This window comes from Pseudonaja textilis, chromosome 1 (genome assembly GCF_049901715.1).
Source record: "Pseudonaja textilis isolate UNSWEBS1 chromosome 1, rPseTex1.2, whole genome shotgun sequence".
NCBI lineage: Eukaryota > Metazoa > Chordata > Lepidosauria > Squamata > Elapidae > Pseudonaja > Pseudonaja textilis.
In genome coordinates, this window is record NC_141990.1 from 285826246 (window position 1) to 285844518 (window position 18273).

An 18273-nucleotide genomic window follows, 5' to 3' on the forward strand; every position below is an offset into this window, starting at 1 on the left:
AGCTTTTCAGTACTGAGAGAATTTCCTCCAGTCCTTAGGAAAATAAGCTTTAAATGAACTTAGGTTTTTCTTTTAATAACCAGCAAAAGGATGATTAAAACTTTGATTTAGAAAGTTACAAATGGAATAAGGCTCCAGACAAATTTGAAAAAAATAAATAAATTGGGAATTGATTATAAGAACCTTTCCCGTGGGAAAATGCCTTTGTTTTGAATTTAAAAAACATGAAATTAAATGTTTAAAATTGAACACTAGAGGGAACTAGAAGCAGCTAAAGGTTACAATTAAATGAGAATATCACTGAAATTTGACTTACAGAACGAAGCAAAATATTTTAACATTGGACATATTGAAGGATATTTTTGAACATTGGACTCAGAAATTAATTTTAAGATATAGATAGATTATGCTTAAAATTTGTTATGGAAGAGGAACAACTGTTATCTGACAAGCTTAATATTGATTTGAAAGTGGATTGAAAAATGGCAGGCTACAAGAATGACATGGAAATAGATACTACACAGAATATACAAAAGAAACCTGCTGATGTCTTAATAATTAAAAGGGATGTACCAATAAGAAACCGAGAGAGTGACCTGATAATTTTCCTATATTGGATTTTCAAAAGAGGAATTTTGTGAGAAGAAACAAAGAAAAAATGAAAAGAAATTAAGTCCGAGGACATTAGTTGAACAGACTAAAGATCAAGATGTTAGAAAAGGAACATATACAACGTTGGTTTATTTGGTTAAGATTAAAATAGATATGTTGTTTATCTCTGGTAACACTTAATAGACTCTATTAACCAAATTTCAGTCTCCAAATTTGTTGCATCATGCATCACTGTTCATGTACTATATTCTATTCACATATTCTATATTTCTGTTAATTCTCTTGTAAGAATCTGAATTTTTAATTAAAAGTACAAAATATTCAGTTTCCCCTCCCCCTCAAAATAACACTATATTTAGCATAGTCTTTCTCAGTTAAATAAATGATTTTCCTCTTTCACTAAATGAAAGAAACATGAATAAATAATTTTCAGAAATTGCAGTTAGTTTTGGTTGCAGTTCTCTATCCCACTCTATTTTACCAATTTGTTTCCTAGTTTTTTTCGACTGCCATTTTTTATTTTTTGCTAGTTCTGCCTGCCTTTGCCGATGTATTATATTACTGGAAGTACTGCTGTCAAGCAGATCCTGGAGGGAGGGAGGGAGCCTTGTATCATAGCCCATATTTTCTTTGCCTCTCAAATGGTTTATGATTCAGTTTATTTTGGTAGCGTAGTGATTACCTGGTAACCCACTGCTTCATTTAAACAGAGCCGCCAGCTAGATTGTTGCATATGAGGCCACAAGTGTGCAAGGAGGAGCTCTTTAGTGTCAAGGAGATGGCTTTGTTGAGGTTTCCTTGGAAGATGCAGTTAAAAGACTGTATAAATTGTACTATAGCAAGATTTCTTTTCTAGATTTCTGTCTGTGATGTGTTGAGACTTCTCTCAAAGCATTAGAAGCAGCACTGGGAATTCCACACCCATCATTAGAAGTACTCTGTGTCTGTGTGTGTTTGGTGGCTGTTATCATTAGTAGTATAATTTTATTTTCCAATGTGAAGAGAGTTTTCTGCATTTTTTTGTCTCTTTCCCTGGAGATGGTTGGTATATTAATTTGCTGTATTGCCTCCTGGCTGTTCCCAGGCTTTTTTGATTCTACATCATGGAATTTTAATGGCCTGCTGCCTCTTGGGAGGCATGTGACGGAGAGCATCTCAGGGGCTTCTTTTCCTTCTCTTCACATGCCTGTAATTGCTGCTCTTTAAGGGCACAAAGCATTTACTAATCATGCTTGCCTATCATAACTTCTGTTTTTGACTGTGCTCTGCAGTGGAAAACATGAAGAAGTTGGCAGTGAGCACTTTTCTCTGCACTGTTTTTTTGGTTTTGAAATCTATGAACCGCATTGTGGCCGCAGATTTGATTTTTTTCCTCCCCGTGTTACTGAGTATTGTCTAATAATGGAATGCCTCCTTTTGAGGATGATTACAGCTTTCCTTTACACAGGTAGTGTGCTAAAGCAGTGGCCCCAAACCTTTGGGCACCAGGGACCAGTTCCTTGGAGAGAGGTTTTTCCATGGACCGGAGGGAGCGTGGTTTCACATGCTGCCTGCATCCTGTGGATAGGGCTTTGCTTGTTTGCGCATCCTGGTTTCTGGCCTGCCGCAGACCGGCGATGGTTCACAGGCTGGGGGTTGGAGATCCCTATGCTAAAGCTCTAATGAGACAACACTCACAAGGAGTGAAGTTAGCGTCATTCCTGTAAATGTTCAGGAAGTCCCTTAAGACCTGGCTATGGGAATCCCAAGGGACCAGTGAAATGTTTAGATGGCCCTATCACTGTGGCTGATATTCACTCCCTCTTGGGCCATGTGGTTTATATATTTAAATAATGACTGTTTTGTAATTTTAGTAATGATTGTTTTTATAAATTCATTGTCTTAATAAATTGCATGCCATCCATCCAGAGTCATATTTTTGTGAGATATATGGCTGAATAAATGTAATAAATAAATAAAAGATAAATACCATGCTTAAATGGTAAATTCCCAAGCAAAGCCAGTGCCTGTTGAGATCCTTTACCTAAAAAACAGAGAAAAGTAATATTTTGGACTCATTGGATCGTCAGTTGAATGCATAGTAGGTGAAGATAATATGAACATTTGGCTCTGTCAATGTAGGCAATGAAATGAATTCCTGGGACAATTACCAGAAAATGTCTCTGGTCTAAAGGAAGATATTAATTGCTTAGCCACTCAGAAAAAAATCTTCACTTGTCCCTGCAGGTAGGTCTGTTAGATCAGGGGTCGCTAACCTTTTGGACTTCAGGGACCACCACACTCATAACTTTAGATCCCAGGGACCACTAACCGGTTTTGTGGGTGTGGCCAAATTTGTGGGTGTGGCTTGGTGGTCATGTGACTGACTGGGCATGTCTTGTATGTAAATATTGTAAATATTTATATTAATATTGATTTTTTTTTTATAAAAAAAGAGCAACTTTTACCCAAAATCAGGCAAAGCAGGCAGATTGAGTTGCTCACAGAATCACAGATTCATCCAGAGATCTATCTATCTGCCATTGGCTTCTCAGTCTTGCAAGCAAACTTGCTTGCAAGCAAACTCATAAAATTAACTCAGAACACACCAAGCATGTTAATATTGAATTTTTTATTTTTAAAAAGAGCAACTTTTACCCAAAATCAGGCAAAGCAGGCAGATTGAGTTGCTCACAGAATAATTCAGTGATCTATCTCTCTGCCATCGGCTAGCTCAGTCTCTCAAATTTGCTTGCCGTGAGTCTCTGAATTTGTTTGCAAGTAAACCTTCAGTCCTAAGGGGGTTCGGCTGTGCTGAGCCGAAGATCTAAAGACTAGCTAGAAAGTAAGAAGTCCAACCATTTCCTGCTTCCTAGCTAATCTAAATCTCCCAGCACAGCAGAACAGATGATGGTCGGAAAAAGGAAAAATAGCAATTTAGCAGGCGAGTTTACTGGGTAAGGAGTGAGTGGGCGGGAGGGTTCCCGCGGGCCATGTGGGCGCAGCCTTCTCTTTCTGCGCAGCCTGGATTAATTGCTTTGGGGGGTGCTCTGGGGGTGAGATTTCTCTGCGGACCACCAAAATTTTCTCACGGCCCACCGGTTGGCGACCGCTGTGTTAGATGGTGGTACTGTGTTACGTGCTGCAAAGGTGGAAAGAATTAATCACCTGGGTAATTGTTAATTAATTACCCATACATTTTGATTATTAGCTTTGTATGGCTGTGTTAAGGGGCAGGAGGAAAATGGTGGAATTTTTGTTTCACTAAGGCATTTTATTTGCCATTCTGGAGTAGACAAGCTTTTGAATTAGATGTAATTTTTATACCTGGGCACTTGTCCATGCTGTATAATGAGCTATTTCCTGGATACAAATATGTGATTATTGAATTGATTGGATGAACACTGGTTTCTATGTGCAGTGTGCAGATCAGACATGGTTGTTCAGCTATCTGGTGTCATTTCAAAGAGGCAGAAGAGCTCTGTTCTCACTATTAACTTTGACCTTTGAAGGCATCAGAAATAGCCCCAGGTGGTACCTCAAGGCTTAGAAAAGGTATCTTTTATGCTGCCTGCTGTGGATGCAGTGTGTACAACAGCAATAGCTGAGCTGAATACTGTCAATCTAATACCCTTGATAGGAAGTATTTCTTCTTAATGGTTCCTTTCCATGAAGATAGCTGAATAAGTTGTTTAAAAGACAACCAGTTATCCTGTATTACACCTTTTTGTAGTGCAATTCCATTACTATAGTTCATATAATTCAAATAATTTAAAATATTTCAATTCTGCTTTGGGTGCTTTCTGGTAGAAAATTAAGGTAGATTTGTTTTTGTAATGTCTAACATTCTGCTTTTTGCCAGTGAGTTAATTATAGACCCTTCATTTATATGCATTTATATGTATGTAGATTTAAAGGGTGTATATCTTGGATTTTTTGAAACCTTTTATTGTTGCTCGGGTTCAATATTTCATTACGAAAGGACTTATTTCCTGCTTCCAGTGAATACTTAGTTAGATTATCATTCTGAGTACTGTATTTGCAACTAAACATAACTTCTAAATGATTCTTATTGTTTAGAGATGTTGATATTCTGGCCCAATGCTAGGGTTTTATTTGTTTTTCCTGCAGTTGGCAGTGTGCTAATTCTCTTGAGTAGCATAAGAATGTAGTTAATTATTAGAAAAGTGAATATGCTCATTGCTGATGGATATCTCCATTTCTCCATTTCTCTTTAGCTCATTTATTAATGGACCAAATATGCTTAAATCTAATAGAAATGCTTTTGCCAAGGTTCTGACTAAGGAGCCCAAGCAAATCAGAGCTCTGAGACTCAGATCTCTCTCAAAGAACTTTATTGGGCACATCATATTGGCACCATTAAATGTAAAACCAACTGTGACTATTTCCTGCAGTTTCAATATAGTTATAATAGTAAATGAACCCCTCTCCAAGTGTCACAGGTCACATTGTCCAATTAGGTTCATTGATGGGCTCCCTAGGCACTCCTCTTCATTCTCATCTGACACCTGTGGAGATGACCTTGGGTCCCACGAGATACAGTGGTGTTGTGTCTGGCAGTGCATTATCATTAATTGTTTCTTCATAGGATAGGAAATGTACAGTATCTCTGCTCTTTGGAAGAGTGCTATGGAAAACATTCCCTGTGAGGTTGCTTTTGGTTCCTACTCCCTCAGTAATGTAGAATATCTCTCAAGTCCCCTTTCTTTTGCAGGGTTTTGCTATATTGTATACCGTTAGCATTATTAGATTGTTATCCCAAAGGTGCTTTTTCAAGAGGCAATTGGACTTTGTTTTTCTTTTAAGACATTTCGCTTCTCATCCAAGAAGCTTCTTCAGCTCTGAGAGCTGAATAACCTGGATGACTGAAAATCTCTATACTCATAATTAGATTATTAGCTTTAATCTATGTTTTTGGTTTTTTTAAATCTTTTTAAATTTTGTTTGCTGCATTCATTGCTCAGCAAAGAAACAGGCTCAAATCAAATCAATCAATTAATAAAAACAATTGTTCTTGTATTATAAAAATAGTGCACGGTAGATGCTAATTAAAAATTATCTGGCTGATGCATTTTCTCTTAAAAGACCATCAGTGTGATGTTTGTTGGCTTCTTTTTCTAATTGGTATAGTTTATTCATTCCTTAGGCAGACTAATATACATCTGGGACCACCATGCTCAAGGGATATCAAGAGAAAACGCAAACCAGTCATGGCAACAGCCTCACTTTCCAGCCCCAACTCAGGTAAAACTTTCTTCAGTGGTAGTGATATGGACTGTGGCAGTTTTGGAGGGAAAATTATTTGAAATTCATGAGAAGATCCACAGTTTAAGAGATCTGCCTTTTCAACTGTTTTTGACCATATCAAAGGCAGGCATCCTATGGCAATATTATATCAATTTTTCATTTGCTATATACAAATGCCAAATTTAATATTGGAAACTGCCCTTTTGATAGTAACTGTTGGTTTGCAAATGTTTGAAAAGTGCCTGATGAAAACGCAGATGTCAGCAGTAATTGGAGCCTTCCCAGCACATTGTGTTTTGTAGCTCACAGAAGCAAATTATTTTGTATGGTAAAAGATGTGTATGTTGTATGTATGCAAACTTGACTCGTTTTACACAATTCAGCTGCACTGCACAATGTGGTGTTGCTTCCCACAAAATTTGTTTTCCTTTAAGATTAACCTGTCCAGCCACCAGTTGTGGTTCCTTGGAAAGATTTTGATTTAGAAAAGTAGGATATTTATGGCTTTTTAATGTCAGTATCTGGGCACTTTGACTGAAGAACATCATACTTACTAGGAAAAATTATATTGTGTTTTAAAGTACAGTGCTAGTTCTTGCTACAGGAAGCATGATGAGATCCCAAGGTAATCTAGACAAGTCTTTCCCAATATGTTTCCCAATATTTTAGACTCCTGTAATTTATTTTGCATGGTGCCTATTTTTTTTTAAAAGGACCCAATTTAATAAAATCATTTTATATTATGAAATACATTACTATCAATGAGCAAATATTAACATACTGGTATATGAAAAATACTGCCAGAGTTCCTTTGTGTGACAGTACCAAGGAGTTTCTATTGTGAGCCATAGAATTTAATGCCCTTACTGTGTTTAGGAGAAGCTTAGATTTAAAATAGTTAGGGGTACCCTAAATATACTGTGCAGTGCCATCCCTATGACTTGGATAGGTCAGAAAAAATTAATAAATAATCATATCATGCAGAGATCTGTTCCCAGTGAAAATACACTTTTTCAGAATTTGTTTAATATAGGGGTACTTAAACTTTTGGCTGGATTTCCTGCTCACATAATATACTATTTATGGCAAGAAATCTCTGTCAGTTTTACAGATTGTACACAGTTACTGTATGTGGTCAATTTTACTTTGGTTAACTATGTTGTACAATGCCAGCCAGTGTGATTTATCAATCATGGACTCTGCTAATAGCATGATGTGGTTTCAGATGACATCAGAACATAAGCAGAGCAGCCTACAGAAAATTCCAAAAAAGTCTCAAAATGTAATTAGTATACAAGTGTTGAATTGGACAAAGAGCTGAGAAAAAACCAACTGGCCTAAAGTTGCTCAGTGAGTTTACATGGCTGAGGAAAGACTTAAATGTGTATCCATTTTGCATCCAATTTTATCATTCTGCTGGTAAAATTCAAACCACCCTCAAAACAGCTGAGGAATGGAGAAGGGGAGAGAGTCTGAAGGAATCCAAGAGAAGTACAAATGCCTAACATTTAATGTAAATTGAAGATTTCTGTTTTTAGGGCAAAAAAATGATGATACACAGGCCATTATATTTTGATCATGCCAAACTATCTTTAAAGAGTTTAGCTTATGTGAAAGGAAGGCATTATGGGGAGATGAACTAAAACCTTTCCTGCTGCAGTTTGTTTGATTCATATATTATTTAGATTTATATCACTCAATCACAATAACTCAGATGGCTTACAGTATCATGCATAACATAAAATCCAAATATCCTGTCACTCCCCTTAAAATCAGAACCTCATAAATCAGATCTACCACAATGAAAACCCTCCCCAATAAAAAAGCAATCTGTCACCATCACTAGTGCCCAAATTCTTGTCAAGACAGCCATCTTTGTATAACTTTCTAAAGCTACAGCAAGGAGCAGGCCAAATAAGCCAAAAGTGGTAGTTGTAGCAATAGCGCTTAGACTTATATACTGTTCTATAGTGTTTTACAGCAGGGGTCGCCAACCTTTTCGACCTCAGGGACCACCAAACTCATACTTTTAAATCACGAGGACCACTAATATGAATTTTTTTTAAAGATAATATATTTAATGTAAAAATTATTTTTATATTAAATATAAATTTAAGATTAAAAATTAATTTATACACACACACACACACACACATATATAATATAAAAATGCTTATTTAATTATAACAAAATTGTAAATGCTTAATCATAACTGTGGGACAAAGTGAAGGGAAAGGAGGGGTCTCTCTCATCCTTTGTGGGGGGAAGAGGGAGGATTTAAGAAGCCACATGGTGTCTGGAGGCTGGGAAGATCTGGACGGGGAGGAACCGGCTCCCCCTCAAACAGAAGAAAAGCAGAGCCATCTCATATCTCCCTCAAGCCATAGGAAACCTCTGCCTCCTTTGCCAGGTGTGGCTGCCTGGAGTTGGGGGAGGGAAGGAGGGCCGGGCTGCAAGTTGCCTAATAACCAGCCAACACCCTCCCACTTTGGCCTTCATATAAGAAGAGGACTCCCTGAAGCTAAGCTCCCAAGTTTCTCCCACTGCTTCCAAGCAGAGAAGGATCCCTCCCTGTGTGGAGGCAGAAGTGGGGGTGGGTGGGGTGTCAAGCCCAGAAAAGCTTGAGCTCTCGCTTGCACAGATGGGCTGGTTATTAGGAGCCGTCTTCCCTCTTTCGGTCTGTGCATTTGTTCTCCCCATGCCAAAGGAAAGCCAGTCGGGCTTCTTCCCTCCTACCCTTCTCCCGGCTCCCTTCCCACCACTCAATCCTCCTTGGGGTCAGATGAGAGAGCACTGGAAACGTGTGTTTGTTCTTTGCGTTCCTCCAGGCCTGGCATGCTGAGAGGGGAGAGCAACCCTGACGTCTCTGCTGCCCCCCCAGAAAAGAAAGCGAGAAGAAACAGCTCTCGCTGGGGCGAAAGAGTGGAGATCGGAAGGCACAGGCAACAGAAAGCAGCGCTTTTCAAAGGTGGCAGCTTCCGTCTTCTCTTGCCTGTGCCTTCCTCGATCTGAGCTCTTTCGCCCCAGCAAGAGCTATGTTTCTGCTAGCTTTTCCTGTGCTTTTCCTGGGCAGCGATGGCTGGGGGCGTGAGTGGGGGCCCAGCAGAGCAGAGCACCAAGAGGGACGAAGAAACTGACACCGATGCATAGGCCTGGCCTGCGAGGGGGTGGGGGTGAGGGGAAAGGATCCTCTGAATTAGTGTCACCTCCTGCCTCTTTCCTCCACGCATTGAGGAGGTTGAGCGGCTGCCAGTGATGCCCCAAGGGAAGAAGTTGCAAGGGGGAGGCTCGACCCCCCCAGAAGCTTCTCTTCCTCCTCAACAGAAGCACTCACGCGCAAAACACTCACTGCCCCTCTGGCCCCTGACAAGCTGCCTCCTTCCTGCTGAGCATGTGAGCGCTTCTGGTGAGGAGGAAGAGGGGTTGAGACCCCCCCTCGCAACATCTTCACCTGAGGGCAGCTGCTTCCTGCGGCTCAGGAGGTCCGCGCTCTTCCTGCTGCTGCTCGGCCTCTTTGATGTGCTGAGGCAGGAGACAGCAGCCACGACACGGGAGACTGCTGGATTGCCCTGCCTGTCCGCCTCAGCATGCTGCGGCCCACTCAAATTTTCTCACGGCCCACCAGTGGGCCATGGCCCACTGGTTGGCGACCGCTGTTTTACAGCCCTGAGCAGTTTACAAATGCCAGCATATTTCCCCCAATAATCTGGCTCTTTATTTTACCCACCTCAGAAGGATGGAAGGCTGAGTCAACTTTGAGCCAGTCAGGATTGAACTCCTAGTTGTGGGCAGATTTAGCTTGCAATATTGCATTCTAATCACTGCGCCAACATGGCTACTTCAGTAATTGTACAGTGTTGTACAATTACAGTGTTGTACAAAGTCCATCTTTTGGTTCCTGCCAGTAGACACTTTTGGCTGATATAATCTGCAGCATGCCCAATCTGTTGGACCAGATTGGATGGATAGAAACTCTTGGAAAAGACAGTCCTTCAGGTAACCCAGTCCCAGGCATGTAAAGCTTTAAAAGTAGCAACCAGCACATTGAATTGCACTTGGAAACACATCAGCAGCCAGTGCAGGAATAGCGATGTTACATTTGCCGGGTATCCAGCATCATTTATTCAAACACTATTACATCCAAGCAAAGAGACCCGGTTAGAGATCACTGGAGCAGAGTTCAAGGAAAGAAAGAAAGACAAAACAGGATTTATAAATTCTACCTGATAAACTAACTTGGGGGTCTCTTTTGGTTCCTGATTTTGTGGGGGGTGGGGGGTGCATTTTCTGTGGTCATAAGTGAATCTTTTTTTTCAAGTGTAACTGAATGCTTTGTTATTCCAAGAAAGCAAAATACATTTCTGTATTTTGTGTGATGAGCATCCCTAGTTATTGGACAATCCTTCTTTCTCTTTCTCTCTCTCTTTCTTTCCCTCTCCCTCTCCCTCCCTCTCTGCAGCTTGTTTCAGTCACCATTTATTGCCTAGTTCCTCCGATTAGCTTATGAACGGCAACTTACTTTCACTGCGGATGCCGTTTTCTTTTGACAAATTCTTGTGGCTTCAGTAAAAGTTGGACATGAATCAGAATTCAGAGCCAGGTTTCAGTTCAGGGAGTCTATAATACACGCAAGGATGTTCCTTCAGCACGGATCTCCGTCTGAGCTGGATTGCTCTCAACTCACTTGTTGACCAGGTCCTGCTTCAGTGAACTCCTTTATGCAACCTGAGTGCCCCACCGAGGTGAAGGACACAGCCTGAGCTGGCTCCATCAGTCAGCAGAACAAATGGGCTTGCTCTGCCTAACATCAGGCCATCTCGGATTCCACCTCTTTTATAGAGATGAGTGATGAAGAGAAGCTCGTTCCGCTTTGCTGCTGTATTAATACACATCAGGGGCCAGCTCCCGGCACTAAATCATACTACTGCATACATCTGTTATCACACTCCTCACCAACGTGATGAACAAGACTGCAGATAGAGGCTTCCTCATGTCATTCTTTATAGGATTTTCCTAAAAGAATAAATAGCTCAAATCTCTGCCAACACTCTGCCCTGTCACTGTGATGAATTTAGCTTCTTTCTTAAACATGCAGCAACAAATCTTCCTCTGTCATAGACCCTTTCCTTCCTCCATTTATGAAAAGTTTTGTTGAATTTTGACTGAATTTAGATAGTAACAGTTAGTCTACCGAAGATGCTACCCTCATTCTATGGTGGAAGGGAAAGCGTCAATCTACAATTGTCTCTCTTTTAAAATCTTAATTAAATGTAATGGTATACTATTGATATGGACCTGTCTGTTTTTTTTCCTTTTTTTAATGTCTTGGATACAGGTAATCCTTGCTTTTAAAGATGGGTCGTTTTACAATCGCTTGAAGTTATAATGACCATGGAATGGATGCTTTATGGCCCATAAAGTATGCCTGGCTATCATAAATGGTCACATTGCTCCCCTAGTCACATGACTGTATATCGGGTGGGTTAGTTTTATGACTGGTTGCAGCATCCTGTGGTCACATGACTACAATTCATGATATTTTTTTGTCAGTTTCTGCCGTATTTTGGTGGTCTCCTGCAAAAAAAACCAAACCCATACAAATAAATGGCTATAGCCATGGGGAAATGGAACGTTCCTCCATCACCAGATCTGCTGTTGATGTGTAATATATGACTATCCATCTTTATTAACTCTTGAGATTATCTGAGAGGAAGTCATGATTGCCCTGGAGGCCATGTACTCCCAGAGCCAGTTTCCAAACTAGGAGGCTAAAGTCCCTGATCAGAAGATAGTGTTTCTCCACACCAGTCCAGAGACCAATTCCAGCAGTCTGGTGAGGAAGCCTGCTGGGCAGGAGGGTGGCTGATATAGCAATAAGATTCCAAACTTCTCTGCATTCCAGCTTAACAGATAGGCATTCCCACCTCAGTATCTTGAGAGCAGGAGCTTTGGCTACAGATAATTTAATAGGTATGCCCACCTCCATCCCTGGCTTTCTTCAAATCTGATAAAGGGATTGTTACACAGCTGAACAGATTTTAGACAAGGTGACACTGTTGCCTTCTTCTGACCAGGTTTCAGAAATGTGTGCCCCCAAAGTCTGCTATCTCATTCACCATCAATTTGTGGTTGGCTTTATTGCAAACACACCTGCCTTTAACCTTTAGCACATTGAGACCAAGATTCCCAGCAATCCAGCTTTCTAGCCTTTGAAGATGGAGCCATCAGACTATAAAGATCTAGCCAGAAGAGATAGGCTAAGCCCTTCGTAGCTTAGGACTGGTTTACTTATGGAACTGCCCCTCCCCAGTTTATGCTTGCCCTCCCTGATCAGCAAGAAGGACATGCTCCTTCCACTGTACCCAGGAAATGTCAGCTGGTGGGGTCCAGAATGATAGTTTATCTAAACATTTTGCATATTAGACCTAGGAATTGAGCTTGTATTTGTTTGTTGTTCAGTGATATAATTATGAAGACATTGAATTCATAAATGGTCCTTTATCTCTATCTGTATGATCTTGACCTATCTTTGACTTTTCTTCTCAATGGATTTTAAAAAATACATTTCCGGTTCTCTCTTTGATCCTTTTCCTGTGCTATGGATAGGCACTGAGCATGGATTAGGCTGCCAGTTTCTTCCATCTTGTCTCATTCTCTTGGTAGACAAATTGTTCCACACTGCCTAGAAGATATTTATGGTCTTTAGTCTGAATCCTATTACTATTTGTAAAGTAGATTCAACAAGATTATCCTGCATTTTTACATGCAGTAGATGTTTTTGAGCTACCTTTGGAGCTGAGAAGACTATAGATAGTTCCTTACTGTTTTCATCATAGACTTTTAATTATTTTGGCGACAAAATCCAGTTTTTCCAACCAGGCATAAAACAAGCACAACCCTGGATGTATTAATACATAAAGCAGAAAGAACAGATAGAGAAGTATGCTTCCCTGCCACAATGTGTAATAACAGGAGGACTTGCTGTAACTACCGGAGCTGTCCAATGTGAATTCAGAAGTGCTTTTCAAAAGCTCTAGAACAGGGGTGTCAAACTCAAGGCCCGTGGGCCAGATCTGGCCCTCAGGGTACTTAGATCTGGCCCACGGGGCTGCCCTGGAAACAGTGAAGGACAAGTCTGCGGTGTTTCTGCCAGCGAAAACAGGCTCCCAAGCTCCGTTTTCAGCTGCCACAGCCTCCTGCAACCCTCTGTCAATGAAAACGGCATGCAGGTCTCCCACCCACGGCCCTCCTGAGTTCAGTTTTCATTGGCAGAAGGTTGCAAGGAGGCTGTGGCAGCCAAAAACAGATCTCAGGAGCCCATTTTCTCTGGCAGAGCACTTGGCCACCACAGGCGCCCCCGACATGACTGACATTGAGCTGTCAATGCACCCTTCCCCCCCCCCCAGGTCAAACACAACCCTGATGTGGCCCTCAATGAAATCGAGTTTGACACCCCTGCTCTAGAGCAGTGTTTCTTAACTCTGCAAGTTTAAGATGTGTGGACTTCAACTCTCAGTATTTTTCTGCCAGCATGCAGAAATCTAGAAACACTATTTAGAGTGAGTTAATTCAAAGGAGCTGTGAATGATTTGATTTTTTTCTTCTTGCATTTTGCAGTCTGGCAAAAAAATGTTTTACTGATGTTTGTGCAGTGACTGACTGGACAGAATATGTTGATCAGAGAACAAAACATAATATCAGTGAACTGCGGCTTGCAAGTTTACATTTTTTTAAAAAAATCAAGCAGGCAATAAAATATTGTTGTAGAAACCTAAACTATTTTAGTAGTTTGCCTCCACCCTCACCCCAGACTGGTTGAAAAAAAATTAATGGTTGAAAGGAAATTAATTAGTAATAACAGGAATGAATAAATGGTGGGGTTTGGCACATAAATCTTGATGTTAAAAATGATAGCTTTTGTTATCTGTTTGGCATTACTTTTCACTGAATTTTCTTCACTCTTTCTTTATCGTTGTGTTCTAGCAGCTTTATCTATCCACATAGATGCATCAAACCCCGATCCACCTGTGACCCACCAGAACTGACTCTGGAGCCAGAATCGATCCACCATCAGAAAGAATCACCATGACTACTTCCAACAGTTTTTTAAAAATGCCATATGAGACGGTACTAAAAGCAGGCAATTCTTCTTTTGGCAACTAGTTCTGTTTTTTAATCTGTTGGACACCAGAGTATATCACTATTTTTATCAGTTGCCTTGACTGGCACTAAATGTCTCTCAGTATTATTATGTGATATGTCAATGTTATTTGATTACTCAATATATCCTGCAAATCATGTTTATATAAAAATGCAGATGTAATCAGTGTTGAGATTTCTATACTAGTAATGTTTCTATTGGTGTGCAAAATAGTTATTATGCACCCTTGCTTCTTTGTTCTCAAAGCAAACAAATATTGTGGATATGTGCAAAATGTTATTGTTTATTGAAAATGCTTACTTTTGTTACTGACCTCTTCATATTGTATCCATTGTACTAGAATTTCTGTATTAAACAGGGAAACGTTCTACTTGCTGTATTTGAAGAAGCAGACTCTGTCACTCCAGCATGGATTATTTGAACAGAGTGAATACGGTAGATGTTTGGTATAAATTGGGTAATCTGAGGGCTACAGAGGGATCATCTTCCCAACAGTTACTTGTTAGAAAAAAAATCAAGCACAATACAGGAAATCCTCCAGTTACATCTCTTCATTCAGTGATCGTTCAGAGTTTGGGCGGCACTGAAAAAATGAAAATGCAACTGGTCCTCAAGATGTTTTGGCCTTGTCACACAATTGCAATCTGATCTTCTGGGTGTCTGACTCCTGGTACAACATCACCGGAAATCATATTATGGATTTGCTATTTGCAACCTTTCCTGTTCACTTCGTAGGGAAACCAGCAGGGAAGGTTGCCAATTGCTCCAGTAAGTTCTACTCTTTCACCATCCTGCAGCACCCCCTACCCAGTCCCAATTGCCATCATAACCCAAAGACTACCTGTGTGCTAGTTAAATCCCTTTTAAGTTGTTCTTTATGTAGAATGATCCTTTCTGATTTTTTTCTTCCAGAATCACTGGAATGTCCTAAACTTGATTTAAATGAGACGCATTTCCCCTTTGAGCTCACTTTTCTATTTTCCCTGTGAACAAACAATAGAATGATAATTTCTGGACTGAATGGTTGTGTCAAGAAACTTTGAAATACATAGTATTTTGAAGTGATGGATAATGAAAATGGGCGACCAGCAGGATATACTCTGTATATTATCTTAATAGACGTCTGCTATATTACCCTGATGTATGTGGCTGTATTACAGCCTTTTAGATAAAGTAGTTTGGAGCCATCAACTTCTGAAAGCCCCTGCACACAACTGGTTTTAAATAAAAAGTAGCTAGGTTGCATTTGGGTCATTGTGGAACATAGTAGCTATATTTGTCCTAAATCCCACTGCCAAATAAACAACTTCCATCTCTATTTCAGGCTTCTAGGGCCTTTTCACAGGGGCTGAGCCATTGCTTCAGCGATCTTCCTTTCCCGCTTGATTTCTATCCCTCTGGCTCCTTCATGGTCCTCACTTAGAGTTTATCTCAACGACCATGGCTTTTCATCTTTTATAATCTCTGTCCAGCATAGAACACAAACAACAGCTCAACTATCACTCTTCTTGACATACTCCTAAGCACAGCTGCATAAATATTGCTTAGTTTCCTGGACACAGATAAAAAACTCACATCAACAAAGCAAAACCATCCTGAATTGAGATTTCCACCTTTTAAAAATATTCCATATTTTTGCTGTTTTGTTGTAGAGCTCAGAAGGATGTTCATTTAAACTGACTATCTGTTGGTACAAGTAATAGCACAGATATAAAAGTTTAAAAGAAATGGCTTTCCCTTATTATGAAGTAGCATGCAATACAATTGCAATATTTTCCAGATGAGCTTAATATGGGAGAAGCTTTTACATTTTATCTGTTGTGAATCACTTATGTATGTGTGTGTATATACAGTTATATATGTGAATGGTATTTTTTTTGAAGCACTGCTTACTGGTTTATATTTTTTATTTTGTATGTTTTCCCCTGTTACTCCTATCGTGGTAAAGAGTCATATGTGAACAGGACTGCAAAATAGTCCACATTTCAGGTATCAGCATTCATATTTAGGAGCCTGACAACTAGATGTCCATATAATCAGTCCAGCACGCTTTTCTATGCTATATTATATGCCCTTTGGTGCTTTCTTAAATCATCTGCCCTTCTCTGTTAGAAATCTGCTGGATTTAATGTTGACAAGTTGAAAATGATTTTGAGTGTTGAATAGGATACCACAGTAATACATTTGATTTGTACCCAATATATTAGGGTACAAAAATCAGGGTGAATGGGGCTGCAGATTTGGGTGGATCTTGAAATGCAAGTAGGCAACAATTCTCCCTTGTAATATTTGGTGTATTCAGCTAGCAGTTGAAATGATGCTTAGGAACAGAGAAAGGTTTGGTATGTTTCATATGCTTTTATAATGTGTTATGTCAATTGATAATATTAAAGAATTACATACAGAAATAAGAAATACACTAATTCTATATAGATATTTGAATGCAAACAGGCACTGGTTTTAAGTTGATAGAGTTTGCAAGATGTGGTGATATGGGTTTATCCGGTAACATACTGCAGTTCATGCATGCCTTACTAAAATAGTGATGCTATTCCCGTGTCCAAGCCATTAATGTTAACCATGTTTCCCAGGCACAGATTCAGATCTTCATTAGTAGACTCCTTATATTCTCTTAATACACTCTGAAATTTATTGTCAAGAAAAGCCCCTTTTAATCATATATAAAGGATGCACAAGTCAATTTATGTGAATGCTTTGTGAAGATTGAGCGGCCTTGGGGAAATCACTATCATAACTGTTGTTTCCAGATTAGTCATTTTATTGTCTCCTGTATAAATTCTCATAGAACTGAATGGAAGCTCCACTAAGCCTCAGATCCTATGCTGCATAATATATACTACACATTTAGACACGTCTTGTAAAACTCTCCCTAATTTTTCTGTGTTCTCAGATTTAGAGTTGAAATTTCTTGAATAAGGTTAGATTGGGATTTATAGTATATATACTTCAATACAGTTTGATACAAGGGCATTGTTTGCTGTTTCATTAGTTTCTTATCATGATTGCTCTGTTCTTTTAAAATAACAACTTTGTTCTGCATGTTAGTTGTAAAAAAATGACAAAACATTTGGAGCTGACAGAGTCAAAGGAAATAGAAACAAGCCTAAATCTATTGATTTGTTTCTTTATTATCCTTTTATTAACTTTACTTAACAATTTAATGAAAGTATTATTTCCACTCATATTTGGAAAAATGATTTTCCATAAGAATATTTGATATTTACACTCATAGCTGCTACTATGTTTGTAGTCTGATAATTATTTAGTTAGCACTATATTAATAGGGCCCTCTGAATTTCATGCAGAATATATTTGAAATCTTGGATAAGAAATATACGTACATCTTTTTAACAGGAAAAAGTTACAACTCTGTTACTAGAATAAAAACAAACTGTCAGCTTTACTTCTGATTACAGTATTATGTAGTCCTTTATAATACATAAAGTGATACGTGGTACAACAAAGAGAAAGCAGTGGGGGCTGGATTACCTATTATCATAAGAGTGCAGAACTCTTAGGACCTTGACGCTTGCATATTTTAAATGTTCTGTATTAAGCTGTGGCTGCATTCTGATATCATATTTACTGATCTTTCAAGTTAAAGTTTCTGTATCTATTTCAGTGCTTTTTATTTTAATTTTATAAAATTATTGTGATCCAAAAATTGTATCATCTGTGGGGCATTGCTGCTTATTAGGTTGTTGGGAGTTGGGTGGCTTATACATTTAATTTAATAATAATAACAATAAATAATACACTTCAGTGATGGAATAAATGAGTTTTAAAAACTAGACCTTGTGCCAAATCTAATTATTAGTAATTACAGTATCGGAGAACTCCCATTAAAAGATGTGTGCAACAACTTAATTAAGGCCTGGTTGCAGATAATGAATGGGGGAATCTCTCCAGCATCTTCTTGTGCAAGGCTGATACTGTACACAGATGTCTCTTTCTAGATTAAGTTACTGGAATTTTAACACATCTGATATATTTCATGATGGAGCTTTACAAAATGACACCTGGTGTGGAAGCCATAACACAAAGTCATCCCCCCAAAACAGTGAAATATATAAAAGAAAGTAGCTTCTTAACATAATACATGATTTATGGGATTTGCTGCCAGATGATATGGTGATACAGTGTTGATCATTAACTTAGATGGCTTCAATCTGTTACTGGGTACTATTTGTAGTACCCAAATTTGCTCAACAAAGTCTTCAGCTTTAGCAAGA

General features: G+C 39.2%; 1 protein-coding gene across 12 annotated transcripts in view; it reads left to right on the forward strand.

Moving 5' to 3' along the window:
• Positions 1-14399, forward strand: part of GPATCH2L (G-patch domain containing 2 like) — a 48192-nt gene extending 33793 nt beyond the window's left edge. For 5 of the 12 annotated variants that reach the window (XM_087922002.1, XM_087922000.1, XM_026712196.2 and 2 more), the window contains 2 exons: positions 5759-5856; positions 13843-14399. In XM_087922002.1, the coding sequence (XP_087778128.1) occupies positions 5759-5856; positions 13843-13904 (160 nt within the window). In that variant the 3' untranslated portion in view covers positions 13905-14399. Of the gene's footprint in view, positions 1-5758; positions 5857-10318; positions 11148-13842 lie in introns of those variants that run through there. The other 7 variants (XM_087922003.1, XM_087921997.1, XM_026712186.2 and 4 more) reach the window with 2 other exon arrangements.
• Positions 14400-18273: the final 3874 nt, after the last annotated feature.